This window comes from Camelus bactrianus, chromosome 6 (genome assembly GCF_048773025.1).
Source record: "Camelus bactrianus isolate YW-2024 breed Bactrian camel chromosome 6, ASM4877302v1, whole genome shotgun sequence".
NCBI lineage: Eukaryota > Metazoa > Chordata > Mammalia > Artiodactyla > Camelidae > Camelus > Camelus bactrianus.
This window is the reverse complement of record NC_133544.1, coordinates 74,540,520-74,558,975: the sequence shown is the minus strand read 5'-3', so window position 1 is coordinate 74,558,975 and position 18,456 is coordinate 74,540,520. Positions and strand designations below refer to the sequence as shown.

At 44.9% G+C, this 18,456-nt stretch overlaps 3 protein-coding genes across 4 annotated transcripts; 1 reads left to right on the top strand and 2 right to left on the bottom strand.

Annotated features, from left to right (window-relative positions):
* Positions 1 to 238: 238 nt before the first annotated feature.
* HYPK (huntingtin interacting protein K) lies at positions 239 to 1,803 on the bottom strand. 2 transcript variants are annotated; one of them, XM_010965240.3, is made up of 4 exons: positions 1,337 to 1,803; positions 953 to 1,008; positions 549 to 600; positions 239 to 403 (listed from the first exon to the last, which is right to left on the bottom strand). In XM_010965240.3, the coding sequence occupies exons 1-4, from the start codon at positions 1,496 to 1,498 to the stop codon at positions 308 to 310; spliced, it is 366 nt and encodes a 121-aa protein (XP_010963542.1). In that variant the 5' UTR covers positions 1,499 to 1,803; the 3' UTR covers positions 239 to 307. The 2 variants fall into 2 exon arrangements, with proteins under 2 accessions (XP_010963542.1, XP_045380305.1); XM_045524349.2 differs by lacking the exons at positions 239 to 403; positions 953 to 1,008 and having other exon boundaries at positions 541 to 600; positions 1,337 to 1,618.
* Positions 1,804 to 1,817: 14 nt separating this feature from the next.
* SERINC4 (serine incorporator 4) lies at positions 1,818 to 6,618 on the top strand. The gene is given in 13 exon segments (XM_074366590.1): positions 1,818 to 2,214; positions 2,702 to 2,881; positions 3,055 to 3,233; positions 3,700 to 3,779; positions 3,906 to 3,999; positions 4,254 to 4,465; positions 4,644 to 4,739; positions 4,843 to 4,969; positions 5,365 to 5,437; positions 5,873 to 5,918; positions 6,061 to 6,214; positions 6,404 to 6,587; positions 6,589 to 6,618. Coding segments are annotated over 13 exon segments (1,557 nt in total). The 5' UTR covers positions 1,818 to 2,112.
* Positions 6,619 to 7,731: 1,113 nt separating this feature from the next.
* SERF2 (small EDRK-rich factor 2) lies at positions 7,732 to 9,404 on the bottom strand. The gene is made up of 3 exons (XM_010965239.3): positions 9,250 to 9,404; positions 8,529 to 8,637; positions 7,732 to 7,917 (listed from the first exon to the last, which is right to left on the bottom strand). Exons 1-3 carry the CDS (start codon positions 9,254 to 9,256, stop codon positions 7,854 to 7,856), a joined length of 180 nt encoding a protein of 59 aa, XP_010963541.1. The 5' UTR covers positions 9,257 to 9,404; the 3' UTR covers positions 7,732 to 7,853.
* Positions 9,405 to 18,456: the final 9,052 nt, after the last annotated feature.

Below are 18,456 nucleotides of genomic sequence, written 5' to 3'. Positions count from 1 at the left end.
TGCCATAGGGTATAGTAAACTTTGCTGAGACTCTAAATGTACCTTGAATACTGTGAGAACTAGTCAAATGAGTGAGCCTGCCCTGCCACTTAGCATCTGCATCTGCACATCAAGTACTCTTCTATAATGATCCTTCACATAAGTTCATTAAGGGTTATGCTCCAACATGTAAGTTTCCCATAATAAAATACAATATAACATACAATGCACTTGATCCAAAATGACAAAACTGCAAGGGAAAAAAAAAAAAAAGACGAATCTTTATTGAAATAAGTTAATCCAGAGGGTAGGCCTGAGAAAGCACATTTCAGTTAGTTAGGGCAATAAGAGCCTCTACCACGTTGCCCATGTGTTCCCTCAGGCTCCGTTCTGCTGCTGCTCGGGAGATCTCCATCTCTGTCATCTGCAGGAAAGGATCAATGATGTTACCTAAGCCTCCTCCCAGGGATTAATGTGCCAGCAAAACATGCTGACTGTTTCAGGAAACAACCCAAATTAAGCAAAGTAATGTCACACTCCCCATACACTAGTTAGGCATTACTACTCACTATCAGCTCCAGATCTTCTTTCTTGATGGTGACTTTTGCCAGTTCCTTCTCCCTGCAAATATTCAAGTACTTCAGCCCTCCTCCTCTACCTCCACCATAGAACTCCCAGAAAGGATCATTCCCAACAGTGCCTTATAAATAAATGACTCTTCATAAACACTGTTGACTGAAAATGCAAAACTACTCCCACTCCCTCACCTAGCATCCCATTCCATTCCCCGGAATATTTACAGCAGCCAGCAGGTATTGCCCAAGAGGCTTTTCCTTCCACCAACAAAAAAGTAAAGTTTCAAATCTTAGATCTGTAGGAACTGGTGACAGCGTTGAAGAACAGTACAAGGTACAAAAGCCTTTTTATTTCTGGGGAAAGAGGGGCTGGTAGTGTTGGCTGCATGCAGACTTACCGCTCCTGTTTGGCTTTCTGCTCCCGGGACCGTCTATCTCCTATCACGGACATTGCCTATGGGAAACACGGCTCTAGTTACTGCTCGGCTACCCACAATTCCCAATAATCTAAAATACCATTAGCAAGTGGATGAGGTGTGTATTCAGGATGACGCGTGTACCACTAATCAGGGCCTTCAATTCCGTGCACCTGGGATCCACTTTAAACCCAATTTCTATCAAACTCCTTTTCGCAAGAGTCGGGCTCCAGTGCCAGTTGTTTCCCTCTTGCCTCCTCCCGCCGTCAGGATCGGGACCCCGTCCTGGCGGAGCGGGGCTTCCAGTTACAGCCTCACAGCCCTTTCTGCTCTCATCCCGCCTAGCACGCTCTCGGCCAACCTCACCGTCTCCAGATTGGAACTCTGGATCTCCTTCTCCTCCGCGTAGTCGGTGACTCGCTCCAGGTCCGCCGCACCACTGTCATGCTTCCTCGGCTTCTCGGGAGGGCGCTCCGGGCCGCTGGTCTCGGTCTCCAACTCCAGCTCCACGTCCCCCTCGGTCGCCATCTCGATCTCGCTGAGCCGCCCCACGACCCGGCCCCGCCTCAGGAAGACTTCCGGTAAGTGCCCCGCAACTTCCGCCGAGAGGAGGAGGCGGGGCTGGCCCCGAGCCACAACTTCTTTACTGCTCGGGCTTTAGTAGCTTAAGCAAGGAAACCGGTTTGCCTCTCAGACTTCCTTCCGGGCTTGTACAGCGTTGTTTTCTGCCAGGCCCTGTCCCAGAACTAACCCGTCACCACTTCAGATATTCCCAACCTTGCCCCCTCTTCAACTAGACCCCGCCCACACAGCCCAAGGAGCTCTGTTCAAGATGGACGATGTCTAATCCTAAACCAATTACGAATGCTAATCTAAGGAGGCCAGATATGCAAACTGCTCCCTAATCTGGGGAGAACAGCCTGAGTGAACCAATGGGTCCTGGGGAGAAACTTGTTTCACAGGGGCATTTGCATTTACCACATCCGGGGAGGTCGGTGTTCTCCTGTTGTCCCGCCCCATTCTGCCTTAAACTGGGTGACCAGCCCCAGCACAACAGCAGGCCAATGGGCTGAGGACAAAAGAAAGCTACTTTCTCATCTACCTTCCATCTGTTGGACCTGGGCCTAATCTCTGGGATAAGGATGGCGGGTGCAAAGGCGGTCACGGGCCCTGGCACCCCTCTTCGCCTGGCACAGCAACGCAGTGGAGTCAGCAGTGTCATAGTGAGTCCTCCCTTCTATCAGGTGAGAAGGTGCTTGGGCAGAGAGCTCCCTAGAGCAAGAGCTATGTGAAAATGGTGGCTGAAGCTGGGAGGGTAACCCAGGGGAGTTGGTAAAGATGATAGGCCTTCCTTTCACCTGAGGCCTTTCTGCTTCTTTGCCTCTAAGATCACTGATCATTAAACCTCTCCTCCCACGTTCCCAGTACCAAATGTTTAGGTCCAGGGAAAGGTTAGAGGCCAGGTGTGACTTAGGCTTTTAGGAAGTTCTGCTAAAGCCTGTAGGTAAGCTCTTATGATGAAAGTTCTACTTGATGTCAGTGGGAGGCAATCCTAAGTAGCTTGGAACCAGTCTGAGAAATCCTGAATAAAAGCAGAGAAGAGTAGGGAAGGGGAGATTTTGGAATTCAGCCTCATGGGTTAACCTCACGGGTTAACCTCACACATACATTAATGTAAGCCTTTCCTCAGCAAATCTCCACCTTGCTGCCCTCCGTCTGCTTTATCCACAGGTGTCCTGCTGTGGGCCTGTCCCCTGGACCTGCTGCTGCCTTCATTCTAGGTGGCCCCCTCTCACAGAGTCTCCCTGTAGCTGCCTGTTCTACATCCTCCTCCATGTAGGGGCCTCAGCAGTCTGCTGTCTCCTGCTGTCAAGGACAGTTGTGGAAAGAGTCTGGGGCAAGGCACATGGGGTAAGTGGGAGAAGGCTGGGTTGCAGCAGAAAGGGATAAAAGGAGAAGCCTTGAGATAGACAAGAGATTAAGATTGGAGGCAGAGGACAAATGAGTGGACATACTCATGAGAAGTAGGTACCTCTCTGTATGACGACTTGCCCAGCCATTTCTCACATGCACCTTCCCTCCAGATCCAGATGCCCTCAGAGCTGTGTGCGCATCTGTTTGGCCAGTCTCACTGCCCGGTGCTCAGCGGCTCTGGGGCTGTGTACCGAGTATGTGCAGGAACTGCCACCTTCCACCTGCTGCAGGCTGTGCTGCTGGTCCACCTCCACTCCCCCACAAGCCTGCGAGCACAGCTGCATAATAGGTTTGTGTGTACTCTTTGGGTGGAGAAAGGGTGGGGAGGGAAGTAGACATAAGTTGAGTAAAGGAAATTCCAAGATGAAGTAATAGCACTGTAAAAAGACAGAAAACAGGTTTAAGTCCCTGCTTCCACCATACTTAACTATGTGACCATGAGCCACACACTTATCCTCTTGGAGCTTCTAGTTACTAAAATGAAGGTTTAACAGTAGGGTCACTATATGCAAACCCTTTATCAACTCTAAAACATTGTTATTATATAGGTATCTGAGAGTGAGACTTTGGAATAGGCTGTAATGGGCCGGTTTCCAGCTCCTCACATAGGACTGTTTCGTCCCTGCCAATACTTGGTTGTCTCTTCTCTCCCGTTTCTTATAGTTCTGCTTTCTCCCTTGCCTTCCTCTGTCAGCACTGTTCATTCTCCTTTGTCTTTGCTTCTTAGTCTGGTTTTCTCTTTCCCTCCTAACCAGCTTCTGGCTCCTCAAGTTGCTGTTCCTGCTAGGTCTCTGTGCTGTTGCCTTCTGCATCCCTGATGAGCATCTCTTCCCAGGTACCTTCCATCTCATCCTGATCAGCAGGAATAAGCTAAAAGACTTTCTAAGAAAAAAAAGAGGGGTAGGAAGAGGACCAGGATTCAATGATCAGCTACATTTTCCCATTGGTGCCTCACTTGCAGCCTGGCATTATATTGGCATCTGTGGAGGCTTCACATTCATCCTGCTGCAGTTGGTGCTTATTACAGCCTTTGCCCATTCCTGGAACAAGAACTGGTAAGGAGCACATAACCCAAAAGGCTTCCTGGGAAGGCTAACACTACTAGATCCAGTGGGGTTGTGCAAAAAGCATGACAGGTCAGTGATCCCAGAGTTTCCCATTAAGCAGTATCGAGCAGTTCAGGAATGTGACGACTGTGGGCCAGGTGGGATGGGTATGTCACACCAGTCTTCTGGAAGAGGGGGAATAGTTGGTAATGGGTAAAAAGAAAAGTTGGAGCCCCAAGCCACTGCCCACCTCCCACCCTTAGGCAAACAGGTGCAGCCCAAGACTGCCGCTGGTTCCTAGCTGTGCTGCTGACCACCCTCGGATTCTATGGCATGGCAGGTGTAGGAGCTGTGCTCCTGTTCCACCACTACACACACCCAGCTGGCTGCCTGCTCAACAAGATGCTGCTTAGTCTGCACCTTTGTCTCTGTGGCCTTCTCTCCTTCATCTCCATCGCTCCCTGCATCCGCCTCAGTGGGTACATGCCTTGCAACATTCCAGATTTGGGGGGCCTTTAGTATAGCAAATTTCATTAGCTTCCCTAATATCAGTCAATTCTCTGCTTCCCCCAAAAGATGGGGAGACAGAAATGCAGGTGGGATGAGTGAAGGAAGTTGCTACCCTGTAAACTAATGATTCCCATTCTCCCCAGAGCAAGCCCGCTCTGGCCTTCTACAGGCCTCTATCATCAGCTGCTATATCATGTACCTGACATTCTCTGCACTATCCAGCCGTCCTCCAGAGAGTGGTAAGGAAAGGACCTGGATTCCCCATGCTAAAACCTTTTTTGCTCCTGCCAAATACCTAGCTCTTTGTTCTTACAACCTTTCTCTTCTGTTGCCCCTTCTCAGTAATCCTTCAAGGACAGAATCACACTCTGTGCCTGCCTGGCCTTAGTAAAACGGAACCCGAAACACCAGATACTTCTCTGGCAATGTTGAGTGCTGGCATCATGTATGCTTGTGTGCTTTTTGCTTGGTGCGTAAAGGCGTCAGGGGGGAGGTGTGAGAGAAGGGAGGATGCACAGGACAGGGAGGGATGGTCAGGAGATTGTCCGGGACCATGGTTATTTAAACTTTAGAGCAAGGTAAGAGTGAGGAAAGCTCTCCATGAACAAAAACAGTTTCTAAGAATAGCACTTGTCAGATGATCTGTATGAGATGAAGGTGGCAGGGGAAATGAGAATTTTAAAATGTTCGAAGATTTTAGGGCCCTCAGATGAAAAGGCTTCTAAATCTTTGGGGGAAAGGGTCTCCTGGAGCACAATACCCTTCTAAGAGTTACTAATATGACCAGCTGGCAGTAAATGCCCTCAAGATAACCCCTCCTGCTCTTCGACTGGACTGGCTTGAGAACTGTCTCTTCTTTTCCAGCAATGAGGCTTCCTACCTGGCTGAGGTATTTGGGCCCTTGTGGATTATCAAGGTTTACAGGTATGAGTTCCAGGTGAGGATGGAGAGCTCAATATCCCCAGTACCCCTCCCCCCTGACACAGAGCCAAAGACAGACACACACGCATCCTATCAACCTCCACCCAGAATGCTCAGATTCTAGCTGCTGTTACCTTTTATTGAGTACCCACAATGTGCTAGGCACTGTGCTAGATACTTTACATACATAATCTCATTTAATTTAATCCTCACAACAACCCTGTGAGGTAGGTATTTGCTCCATTTTACAAATGGAGAAATTGAGGCACAGAAGGTTAAACATCTTACCAAAGTTCCCATCGCCAGTTTATGCTGGAGCTAGAATTTGAACCCCGGTGTGCCTCCACTTTTTACACTGGTCCAATCTTTTCAAAGAAGGGGACTTTCCTATACTATTACCCTGACATTCTTTTTAAAGTCATTCCAAAACATGCTGCTTTTTATTTTACAGAAGCCCTCACTCTGTTTCTGCTGTCCTGAAACCATACAGCCAGAAGGTGAGTATCAAGTAAGGATCCATGAGAAAGTATAGATTTTTGCAGAGTGGCAAAAAGCCCTCCATTGCCTTCACAAAAGGAGCTGGGGGAGGAGGGAAGAGGTGTTTCAGCCACACTGCCAGCAGTCCTTTCCTCTCTCCAGGGCAAAAAGGTGGGGCTGCCTGGCTAGCTGACCAAGAGACCTCTCCAGCTCCTCCAGTGCAAGCCCAGCAGCTTTCCTACAGCTATTCTGCCTTCCACTTCGTCTTCTTCCTTGCATCACTCTATGTCATGGTTACCCTTACCGACTGGTTCAGGTAAGATGGAGGTGGGCTTAGGATACTCTTCTGAAAACCTAGCTGTTGTAAGAAAAAAGCAGTTCAAGGCCAGTCCTAAGAGTTCTCAGGAGACACACATGGGTCTACCATAATCTTCGGTGGGGAGGTAGGACAGGTCTGAAAGTTACAGCCCTACAGATTCTCTAACCAGAGACTTTGGTTCCACAGCTATGAGGAAGCAGAACTGGAAAAGACCTTCACCATGGGTAGCTGGGCTACCTTCTGGGTCAAGGTTGCCTCATGCTGGGCCTGTGTACTCCTCTATCTGGGGCTGCTACTGGCACCACTCTGTTGGTCCCCCACCCAGGACCCCCAGCCGCCTCCTATCTTCATACAACACTGTCATCGCATCAGTATCGCCAGATAACAAATATCCAGTTTAAGTACTTATAACAAATTGGGGTTTCCTTGAAGCTGTACTCCCTAATCCTGCCTCTTGGGAGCTATTCAGCCCAACAAATACCTCAAGGACACAATGGATAGTTACCTCCCTCGAGGCTGAAGTCAGTCCTATGTCTGAATTTTAAAGCATGCCCATACACACCCTAATGCCCTGGGCAGAGCAACTGACTCACTGGAGCTACCGTTACATCTTCACCCCAGCTCAAGAGCCTGACTCTCAAGTCAGCAGCTCAGGAACCACTACTGATCCCAGCAGACAGTCTGGCACCAGCTCTTTCCTGGCTTTCACGGTGGAGATGGGGGCAGGGAAAGACCAACAGGGACTTAAGACTTACTTGGCTCTGCCCTTGCAGATAAAAAGGAAAATAAGCAGTTTAGCCCTAGGAATGTAAGAAGCCCAGCACCCTAGAACAAACCAGGACACAGGAAGAAAGGAGCAGAGACTACCCTAGGTTTTAATCCTGATTTGAGGTAAAAGGAAATGGGAAGACAAAAACCACCTTCATTCCATGAGGAATGACAGAAGAGAAATGTGAACACTTGAGACTGGCTGACCATGGGAAGTCAGTGAGCAGCAGGATCTGGGCCAACTTTTAAGCAGGCAAACAAACTGAGGAAGAATGAGGAAGAGGGGCATAAACTTAGGTCTTGGAGCCCTCCTTCTTAGGACCCCAACTCCATCCTTAGGATGGTGTTCAAGGTCTGAGTGGGGGACAGAAATCACAGAAAAGAAGTCCCTAAAGTTCTTAGAGGATTTCTCTACCACATACCTAGAATATTTGTCTGTTTGTTGTAGTACAATAAAAGGTTTTTTCTGTGATGTTTCACTTAATCTACATACCCACAACCTTTAGCGTCTAAAGTTCTCTCCCCTTTTGGTGGGAAAGGGCAGCCATTCCTCCATCCCCATCCCCCCAAATCCCCAGTCAAACCAGGCGCTCAAGGAATTACAAAGCTACTTTTAATACTTTGGGGTGAGCCCCACAGGAATAAAAAACACTGGGAAAGGGTAACCCCCTCACCCCCAGGAGTGGCCCAGGGGAAGAGAGGCTACCTGAGGGGAAGGAAGCACAAAAGGGACCCGCTGCAGACTCAGGGCAAAGGGAATGCCATCGGTGCTGGGACCTGTGAGCACTACAGGAGAAACGCGAGCGTGGTAGGACTGGCTCCAGGCACACAGGCGAAGGGCAAGAGGGTTGGACACGAAGCCACAAAGCTACTTGGGTTCCTCCTTCTTCTCGTTTGCCTTTTTCTGCTTCTGCTGCATGATCTCCGAGTCCCTGGGGGTAGAGATGATGGGGCACTGGGAGGTACCAGAGGGCAAAAAGGACAAGATGCAGGGGGATGAAGGGCACAAAGGACAAGATGGAAGTGGATGGGACAAAATTCAGCATGTGGCTGCTGTATTCCCACCCTAGGAGTACAAGAGGAAGAGAGCTGGGGCTCAAAAGGCAATCAGTCTCTATCTGGCTGTTGCCCAAGGGGTCAGAAGTCTGGCCACACAGGCCCAAGGCTGTGCTGAGTACCATACCCAGCAACACCAATGAGAAGGTTGGGAAAAGGGAGGGCAAATGAACCGCAAGGAGGGCCAAAAGTACCGGGCTGTCATAACCACTACTGCATTTGAAATGTGAAGCTCCCTGCCCTTGCCCTTAAGGTCAGACCCAAGGGGCACTCAGAAATCAGACCGAGGGCAGGCACCCGCCCCAGTCCCTTCCTGTAACAGTGAGCCAACAATTTAGAGGGTTAGAGGAATAAAACCCTAGAGGAAACAATGCACTTTGTCCCTCACGACTAGTCCATATGTAAGCCCTGAGGTAGCTCTTTCCTGGCACAACCCTTGGTCTAACCCAGGCCTCACCCTCCCCTTCCCTCCCCTCCCTGGGGCTACCTCTGCTTGCGGGCGGCAGCAGAAAGCCCGTCATCTCGGCGCTTTCCCTTAACCGAGTCGCTCTGCTTTTTCATGTTCTTCTGGCGGGCGAGCTCGCGCTGGTTACCGCCTAAAGAAAGAAGGTAAAAGGCTGAGACGCGAGGGCCTTTCTGGCCACGCACCGGCGACCCTTTTCCCTCAGCCGAACACCAATAAGCTCCGACACTTCATTCCCCGGGCGCGGACACCGGCCCGTTTCCGGGCCTAGGCTGCAGATCGGGCGGGGCGCGGGGGAGAGCTGCCAAGGGACAGGTCAAACCGGGGGGTGAGGGTGGGAGGATGGTCCCAAGGAGTCTGCTAGAAGCGCGTTTCGAATTTCGGGGCGACATGGGGGCACAGTGAAGTGGCGGGGTGTGTGCACGAGCTGGCCTGTGGGGGATGGGCAGGGACCTGGAGTAGGGGGGCTCTGGGTCTATCACAGGGACGCAGGGCTTCTTCCCACACCGCCGAAGGTCGAGGAGGACCCTTGCCTGACGTGGCGGGGGAGGGTGGGGAGAAATTCTCAAGAAGTGGCAGTGGGCAATGGGTCGATTTCCGGGCTCCGAGTGTGAGGGTCGCTAAAGAGCGCTCCCAGAGAAAGGCCTCAGTGGGGAAGCCAAAAGGAGGTCAATGCCGAAATTCGGCACTCGTATCTAGGATGGAAAGGGAGAAAAGGGCAAAAGGAGGGGGCTTCAGTGCTCACGGGTCATGGCGACGGCAGCGGCTCCGGCCTGCCTCCGTTGCGTCCCCTCGTTCAGTCCGACGTTGCAGGCCCCGCCCCTTTCTCCCAGCGTAACGAAGTCGTCGTTTCCTCCCCGCCCCTTCGCGCCCGGGCGCCCGCTTCCATTGGACAGGAAGAAACACGTGGGACGGCCGGCCACGCTGGAGCCTGGGTGGCTGAGAGGCGGAGGTTGGCAGGCCGAGCGCCTGCGTGGGGCGGGGCTTCCTGAGCAAGTCGTTTAGGTCGGGCGGGGAGAAAGTAGGCCGGGTCACGTGGGTAGGGTGGGGGTGGACGGGTGCGGCTGGCGATGTGGCGCTCCCGCGGCCTCGGGCACGTGACCTAGAAGAATGACCTCATGCGAGGACGGTTTGGGACACTAACAAACTTGTCCAGAGGGAACGCTGGGGGAACAGAGGGCGGGGGTTGCGGGGGCCAAAGTGGTCCAGCCAGTTCTGTTATCAAAACTCAAACTTGGCCTTGTTACTTAGGATCCCCCCACCCAACCACCTATTTGGACACTTGAGTTCACGTACCGTGTAAAATCATGTACAAACACAACCCAGAAACTCCCTTCTGACCGCACTGTTCCCCTATCCCAAACTCCTCCAATATAGAAATTCGCAGCCACGTCGTTTATATCCTAAAATTTTGGTCCTGTTCATATCCCACATAAGCTTTAAATATGTAGCTTGGAAATACTGGAGGACCCCAAACTCAGGCTTTGAAGTTGGATCAGGGACTAAAAGGGTGAGAAATGCACATAGTATCCATTTCTCCCTCTGGCATTTTCCCACTGTACTATCTCCACCAGCCACACCTGGTTTGTAATTGGCAATTGGATAGGGCAGGAAGCTTAGATTTCCCACTAAACTCATTCTCATTCCCAGCTTCACTAATCTGTAGAAGACTCCCCACTCGTCCTGGGGAATTCACTTGATAAAGGAGAAATGCTTAGGGAATCTCACAGGAAAGGATTGGTTGTAAATTTTAACTTGTGATTCTCTCCAGCTAGTGCCCATAGCAGAACCGAGTTGAGGTTGGAACTTCAAACTAGCTTCCTCCTCAACCCAGAGCTGATGGGCAGGCAATAAACCGCATTAAGTACCATCCTCATGATTTTTACCATACCCAAGTATCAATTGAACTACTATTTATTACTTTAAAATTTTGTATCAGTCTTAAATGAGGGATATAACTCAAACTTAATATTCCTTTAGTAAATTTAAAATCAGTATCATCTGTTCACAAACAAAACTATAAACTAAAAATAAATAACTATATTTATAACTATAACTATGAAAATAAATACAATGAAAGTGAAAATATTATTAAACTACCAAAATAGTATCACTGTCAAGGTGCCGCACCTGGGGCCTGCCCTCTCTTTCTTAGGAGAAATTAATAAGTGTTAGAGATGAAAAAAGGCATGTCTTTCAAACTGAAGCTTTCTCTTTATATAATCAGAAGATTGGAAAGCGTTTAATTTTTATATTTTCAGTATGATTTAATGCTATATCTATATACTAATTAAAATTACTTCTCATACCACCAGTAGCATGTCTCCTACCAGTTGGTACATACTGAATGTAATAGATCAACATTAGTGGCCCACATAACAGTGTACAAATTCTGCCTCTGCTACTTACTGGATTTGATTCTGGACATTTATTTTCTCCATGCTTCAATTTCTTTATATGAAAAACGGGAATAATATCTACCCTCTAGTATGTGGAAGAGATTAATACAGATAATTTGGTGTAAAGGTCTTGGCCCATAAGAGGTATTTAGTTAATGTCTCCTCCATCTTCCTTTTTCAACTCCTGAGACTTCTTCCTTCTCCAGATTCCTCTAACCCCTGTGTAGCAGCCAGTCTCTGAAATGCCCCCCAATGGTCCCTCCCTCCTGGTATTCACATCCTTGTGTTTCCCTCTCCCACACTAAATCAGGGACCCAAGGCTCTGAATCAGAGAGGAGGTGAGGCAGGGTTTAGGAACCCCACATATGAAGTGAGAAGATGAGGAAACTTGACTTGAAGGGCGGGGACATCATCTGCAGACCTACAGCAACAGACTGACCACAGTTCATAAAAAGAATCTGGTTTCCTAGCCCCAGGTTCCCATGGGTCCCCTTGTATGTAGAGAAACCACAGAACCAGCCCCATGGGGAAAACTGAGCTAGTCAGAGATGAGTGAAATAGTGCAGGATGAGGAAGCAAGTTCTCTTTCACACCTGCTACTTCTTAATTAACTTCAGCAGCTCAGGTGGGTGAGAGAGTGACCAATCCTGTAAATAGTCTCCTCTTAATTCACCCGACTCTACCCACCGTGCTCAAGAGTCTATTTCCAATCCTAACAGAACCTAGACTGGTTGCCATACCTCCAGTCTTATTTTTCCAGGAGTTGCCAAAAAGTTCACTCATTTTTTCCCCCTTAACAGAGGCACTGGGGATCAAACCCAGGACCTTGTGTACATCAAGCTTGCACTCTACCATCGAAATTTACTCCCCATCCCCTAAAGTTCACTTATTCTTTCAACAAATATTCATTGTGTTATGTACTGTGTACCAACTATTGTATTAGTCATTAGGTATACAGTGACGAACAAAAGATACATATCACCATGCTCATGCAACATATAGTGTAGAGAAGAAACAATTCTCTCTCTATAAATAATACATATATAAGTATTTCTGTGTGTATGTGTGTGTATATATATATTATGCAAATAGCTTTGAAAGAAATGAACAGATTTTACACAAGGATGGTATTCAAAATATTTAACAGGGCACACAGCATAAGCACCTACCCATCAAAACAGATAGTGTAATCTAAATAAAGACTTATCTGTGAATGATTCATCTACCTGTCCGGTAAGAAATCGTAGTACAGCTGGTTCTGTGAAGGGATTATATGGATAGACCCTAAATTTGATTACGGAAGTGAAACAAGTCACATTTGAGCTGAGGCAAAAGGATGAAGAGTTAGCCAGGCCAAGGACAGGGGTGCGGGGGAACTTTTCAAGAGAAGAAACAGCTGAAAGAAAAAAAGAAAAAGAGGAAACAGCATGTGTGAAGGCCCTAAGGCCCTGCTCCCTCAGGTCATCCCATCAACAGCCGCAAGGTTAGTGGATAGATGATAGGCAAGTCACTTGTGCCTAGTGAGCATGGTATGAAACTAGGTCAGGAAGTAGGTAGGGTAGTGATATGATCTGAGTCACTACAGCTAATACCATTGCTAGCTAACATTAAATGAGTGCTTTTACATATATTAAGTGTACTCTTCTTATTTGACACTTACAATGACCTTTTCCGGTGTCATTATCCCCTTTCTACCGAGTTAGAAACATCGGCACAGTCTGAGCTTGCCCAAGGAAGCTCAGATAATAACGGGTGGGGCTCAGAGTCTAATCCAGCCTGTGCTCTTCATCAGCAGGAGGTGAATTTTGAAGAGATCACTCTGTGGGAGGAAAGTGGATTAGAGGAGATAAATGGAAATTGGGAGACCAGTCCAGAGGCTATCACAGACATCCAGGATGCCAGGCCTAATTTAGTAACAGAAAATTGAAATGCAGTTCAGACCAATTTGGGCAAAAAGGGGAATTTGTTGGTTTACATAACCAAACTAGGGGATGGGCTGAGGTGTGACTAACTGTAAGGGAAACTAAAACCAATGTCAGGGTGATGCCTCTATGTCTCTTTGCTTTATTTTCTCAGACCCAGATCCCTCAACATGATAGGAAATGGCCACCAGTGGTTCCTGCCTAGAATCTCACAGCATGTCCAAGAGAGAGAGTCTGAGTTGCTTCCTTTAGTTTCAGTTTTTAAAATCCCAGGACAGTGCTCTGATGGTTTAGGAGCTTACTCCTGTGGTGGGGAGGTGGTTGTGGGGCAGGATATAATGACAACAGCCCCTACCAGAACTACATGGTTAGCATTGGGAAGAAACAGTTTTATCGAAGAAAGGGAGTTTGTTCCCCAGAAAAGGAAAATGCTAGACAGATAAAACAAAAGATGTCTATTACATCAAGGAACAGAAGATGGCCACTTGGACTGAAATGGTAGTAGCAGAACTGGCAAAAGTGTGTGGCTTCAAAATATATTTTGGAGATTCAGTTAGAGAGGAAGATACTATTGATTTCTGGGTTCATTCATATTCTTCATCAAATATTTAGTCTACATCTAGTAAGTGCCAGACCCTTCTAGGCACTGGTATACAGTGGTGAGCAAAATAGACATGGTCTCCGACCTCATGAAGTTAACACTTTAGTGGAGGAGACTTACAATTCACAAGTAGCCAAACTAAACAATACTAAAAAAAAGAACTGTATTAAGTGTTAAAAGTGCAAGGATGAAGAATAATGGAAGAGATCCACTTCTATGGTGACATTTGAACTGAGGCTTGGAGCCAGCTGTAGGGGAAGTAGAAGAGAGTTCCAGCAGCGCAGGCGAATTCCAAACATTTCTAAAATCCCTCCTTTATCAAGGAAGAGCAATACAGTTTTAGGAAAATCTTTACCTCCTCCCTATATTCCAAGGGTGCTCAATCAAAGAAAACTCATCACTCTTAGTGTTGATTGACTCAGGAACCAGCACCTAAACCAATTATTGAATTGTATTCACCTGGTGGCAGTTACAGCTTCAGGAATTAATATGTGACAAATTGGCCTGATCAGAACAAAGGGAAGGACTTTTGTTCCATTGTGAGGAGAGGGACAGAGCTCTCTCCCACTGACTTGAATAAAGACGCACATACAAAAAAACAAAACAACAACAACAACAACAAAAAAAGACACACATAGCCCCTGCTGCTTTTGGCTTCTATGACTTTGAAGTACAAACCTTAGGTTGAAGCAAAGTGAGTGGCAGAATAAGGAAACTTGGTCTTTGATAATGCTTGGGCTACTGGATACTGTAACATTTATTCTCTTTCTGAGCTTTCTGCTATGAGAACTACCATATTTGTTTTTGTGTAAGCTGCCTTGAGTCAGATTTCTGTTACTTCAGCCAAATACATTTTAATAATAAACAAACTACAGAAATAGCATATTCTAAGACCCTGAGGTGGGGAAAAGCTTGAATAATTAGATAAATTGAAGGGGATTACATAATAAAATGATCTAGTAAGATTAGCTAAAAGTGCAACCCGCCCTCTCCATGAATATCAAGCTTCTAGTTAGATTTTAGTGCCTTCCTTGTAGAGATGAGTGGATAACCAAGGATCAGCAAGCATTGGGGGAAACACACTTAACATAAAAATAAACCAAAACAAAGCAGAAACAGAAAATAAGGTCTCAGAGGATCAAAAACAATTCCAGGAACAATAACAAAAAAAAAAAAAAAAAAAAAAAAAGGAAGGGAGACTATAATTAGTATCCTCAGAAATGAAGAGGATATTGAACAAAAACTAGGGAGCTATTAAAAACAAACATTCAGAAAATGATAAAGAGCTCTTGGAAATTAAAAATATGATAGATGAAAGAAAAAATCAATAGAACTGTTGGAAGATAAAAATTGAAGAAATATTTCAGAAAATTGGACAGATAGTGATAGAAAGGAAAAAAACAAGAAAACTAGACAATCAGTTCAGGAGAGCCAACATCTGTATTATATGAGTTTCAGAATGAGAGGAAAGAAATCAGAGGAAGGAAAACGAAAATGGAGGGGCCCCACTCAGTGCCCAGCACAAAGAATAAGAAAGTATCTACACCACCATGTATCAGAACACTGGAGTCAAAGAGAAGATTCTAAAGGCTTCTGAGACACATAACAGGTCACATACAAAGAACAAAGAATCAGGAACTTCAGACTTGTCAGCAGCAACACTGGAATCCAAAAAACAATGGAGTGATGTCATCAATATCTGAAGAAAAATAATTTAACACCTAGATTTTTTTCACCCAGCCAAACCATCAATTAAGTATGAGAATATAATAAAGTTACACAAAGTCTCAAAAGACTTATCTACCATGCACCCTTGTCAGGAAGCTATTAGGGAGGTAGTCCACCAAAATAAGGGGGTAAATCAAAAGAAAAACTCATAGAATACAGGAAAAATGGTATCCAACATAGGAGAAAAGTGAAGAAAATTTCCAAGCAACTGTGAAGGGAGATCCCAGGATGATAACTTTGTAGCAGGTTTAGAGAGAAACTATTTCAGACTGGAACAGGAGAATGAAAAGGTCTAAGAAAAAAAATGAAGACTTGCGAAAATGATAAATTATCTGATTGAATATATGAAGAAGAAATTTCCGCTTCTAGAAGAGAATATCTAGAATTAACTGATAATAAGTACATACGCAAACTAAATACACAAACCAAAAAAGAGGTAATTATTATCAAGGGGAAACATACAAAAAAGAAAATGTAAACAGCACACAAAGTATCATAGCTTATAAATAACATTTACAAACTCATAAAATGTAAACATTAAATATGGTATTGATAACAAAAGTAATATTACATTAGGAGGATGAAGAGAGAAAGTACATGCTTATATGTGGAGAAGATGAGAGAGTTAAGTTCTCATTTTAAAAATAGAAGCCAATGGCTAATATCTGAAACTTAAAAAGCCAGAAATGGCATGATACTTAGAAAAAGCAGTAAATGCCAGAAGAAACAGCTAAAAGAGCTGTAATCTCCTTTGAGCCGTAGAAAGCAGAATAGGATAGGGATAAATATTTTTCATTATGCCTTGTAAGGAATTTATAGGTACATAACTTCCATGAAAACAAATAAGTACTAAGTTAAAAACCCAACCATGGTAATGAATACAATAGTCTAGGAGGGTAGAGGAGGCTGAGGAGGAGTCTAGGTACGGATCTCTTAGGAGCTGTCAGAAATGTACCCCTTCACCCCTGCCCCACCCCCACCCTCACCTCTGCCCTGCCCTCCTCCCACTCCCACCTCTCCCCCAACTCCACCCCTGCTCCCACCCCCAGGGGGACTGGTTTTTTTTGTTTGTTTGTTTTTTACTTTCTCTTTCTGATATTTCATTATTAGTGTAAAGAAATGCAACGGATTTCTGTATGTTAATCTTGTACCCTGCTACCTTACTGAATTCATTTATTAGTTCTAATAGTTTTTGTGTAAAATCTTTAGGATTTTCTATATAGAGTATCATGTCATCTGCATGTAATGACAGTTTTGCCTCTTCCCTTCTGATTTGGATATCTTTTATTTCTTATGGTTACCAAAGGGGAAGGACGGGAGGGCTAAATTGGGAGTATGGGATTAACAGGTACACACTACCATATATAAGATAGATAAACAACAAGATTTTACTGTATAGCACAGGGAACTATATTCAATATCTTATAATAAACTATAATGGAAATCCCCCCAAAATAATATAGATAAATACATATAGCTATATAACTGAATCACTTTGCTGTACACCACAATATTGTAAATCAACTATACTTCAATTAAAAAATTAAGATTTTGGATGCCCAAAATCAGTAAATAAAAATAAAATACATTTTAAAAATACACCCATGGTATTTGTATACCCATGTTCATAGCTGCATTATTCACAATAGCCAAAAGGTAGAAGCAACCCCAAGTGTCTATTGCCAGATTAAAGGACAAGGAAAATGTGGGATATACATACAATGGAATCTTATTCAACCTTGAAAAGGAAGGAAATCCTGACACATTCTACAACATGGATAAACCTTGAAAACATTACGCTGAGTGAAATAAGTCAGTCACAAAAAGACAAATATTATGATAGCACTTGTGAGGTATCTAGAATAGTCAAATTCTTAGAAACAGAAAGGAAACAACAGAAGTGGTTGGCAGAGACTGGGAGGAGGGAAAACAGGGAGTTGTTTAATAGGTAGAGTTTGTTTTGCAAGATGGAAAATGTTCTGGAGATTGGTTGCAAAACAATGTAAATGTACTTAACGCTACTGACCTGTACATTTTTAAATGGTGAAGATGGCAAATTTTGTTCTGTGTATTTTACCACAGTTAAAATAAAAAAATTAAGATTACATGGGATCATAAGGATATAAATATGTTCATATATCAGTATCAAAATATAAAAATGTGGTATAGTAACAGTGCATTTTTATCCATGCATTAAATAAAAACACCAAGAGGCAAGTCTAATAAAAATCGTAATTATAAAGTAGTAATGAATTCAAATGATGTTTAGATGTCTCTCCAACAATTGTAATGTGAAATGAAAATACTCCTTATTTCTATTGGCGAGAACATCACAGGTGCTGCTAGTACCAGTGGGTTTGCTGCCTACATTCATAATTTGAAGATGTTAAATTTCTGTTAGAGGTTAGTGAAAATAAAGGTATAATTTTTTACCTTCCAAGTTCGCAGAATCCCTGACTTCTTCAGACACAATTTTAGAACCTCCGCTTTGTGACCTTGGATAAGCTCCTCTAAACTTTTGTTTTCTCACCAGTCCTTAGTGTTGGACACATTACTAACTCCTTTACACTTCCAGGCAGTTATTTCACATCATTTTTACCCCTCTACCTCTATTACTCCTCCCTCATCCTCTTTCTCAGTTGCTTCCTACTTTACTGAGAAAATTGAAGAATCAGAAGAGAACTTCCATAGACATCTACCTTTTGCACCTGTGTTGCCTTTTTCCATAGATTAACTGCCTGTGCTTCTGTGGAAAGCCACTCCTGAGTAGATCCCACTTCCTCTAACCTACTCGAGAACATCACTCTAGCAATCCTCTGCTCTTTCCTTCCTACATCATTCAAATTTGGGAGATAGTCCCCAGATAATTCCCAACAGCATACAAATATGCTCTTTCTTTTACTGTAAAAGCTTCTCTTGATCCGATTTCCCCCAGCAATTAACTCCCTGTTTCTTTGCCCTGTATCTGGCAAAACTCATGTTTCTTATACCCCTGTAAATGCCTTTTATACCATTCTCTTTAAAGCTCCTCCAGTCAGGCTTTCCCCTCACCATTTCACCAGAACTGCTCTTGTTCAGATTACCAATTAATCCACATTGACAAACCCAGTGGTCAATTTTTCCTTTTTCTTTTATAACAGTTTTATTGAAATATAATTCATACACCATATAATTCACCCATTTGAAGTGTAATGTACAATTTAATAGCTCTTGATATAATCCACAGATATGCACAACCATTACCACTGTCAATTTTAGGACATTTTCTTCCCAATGTTCAATTCTTTTTTTTTTTTTAAATT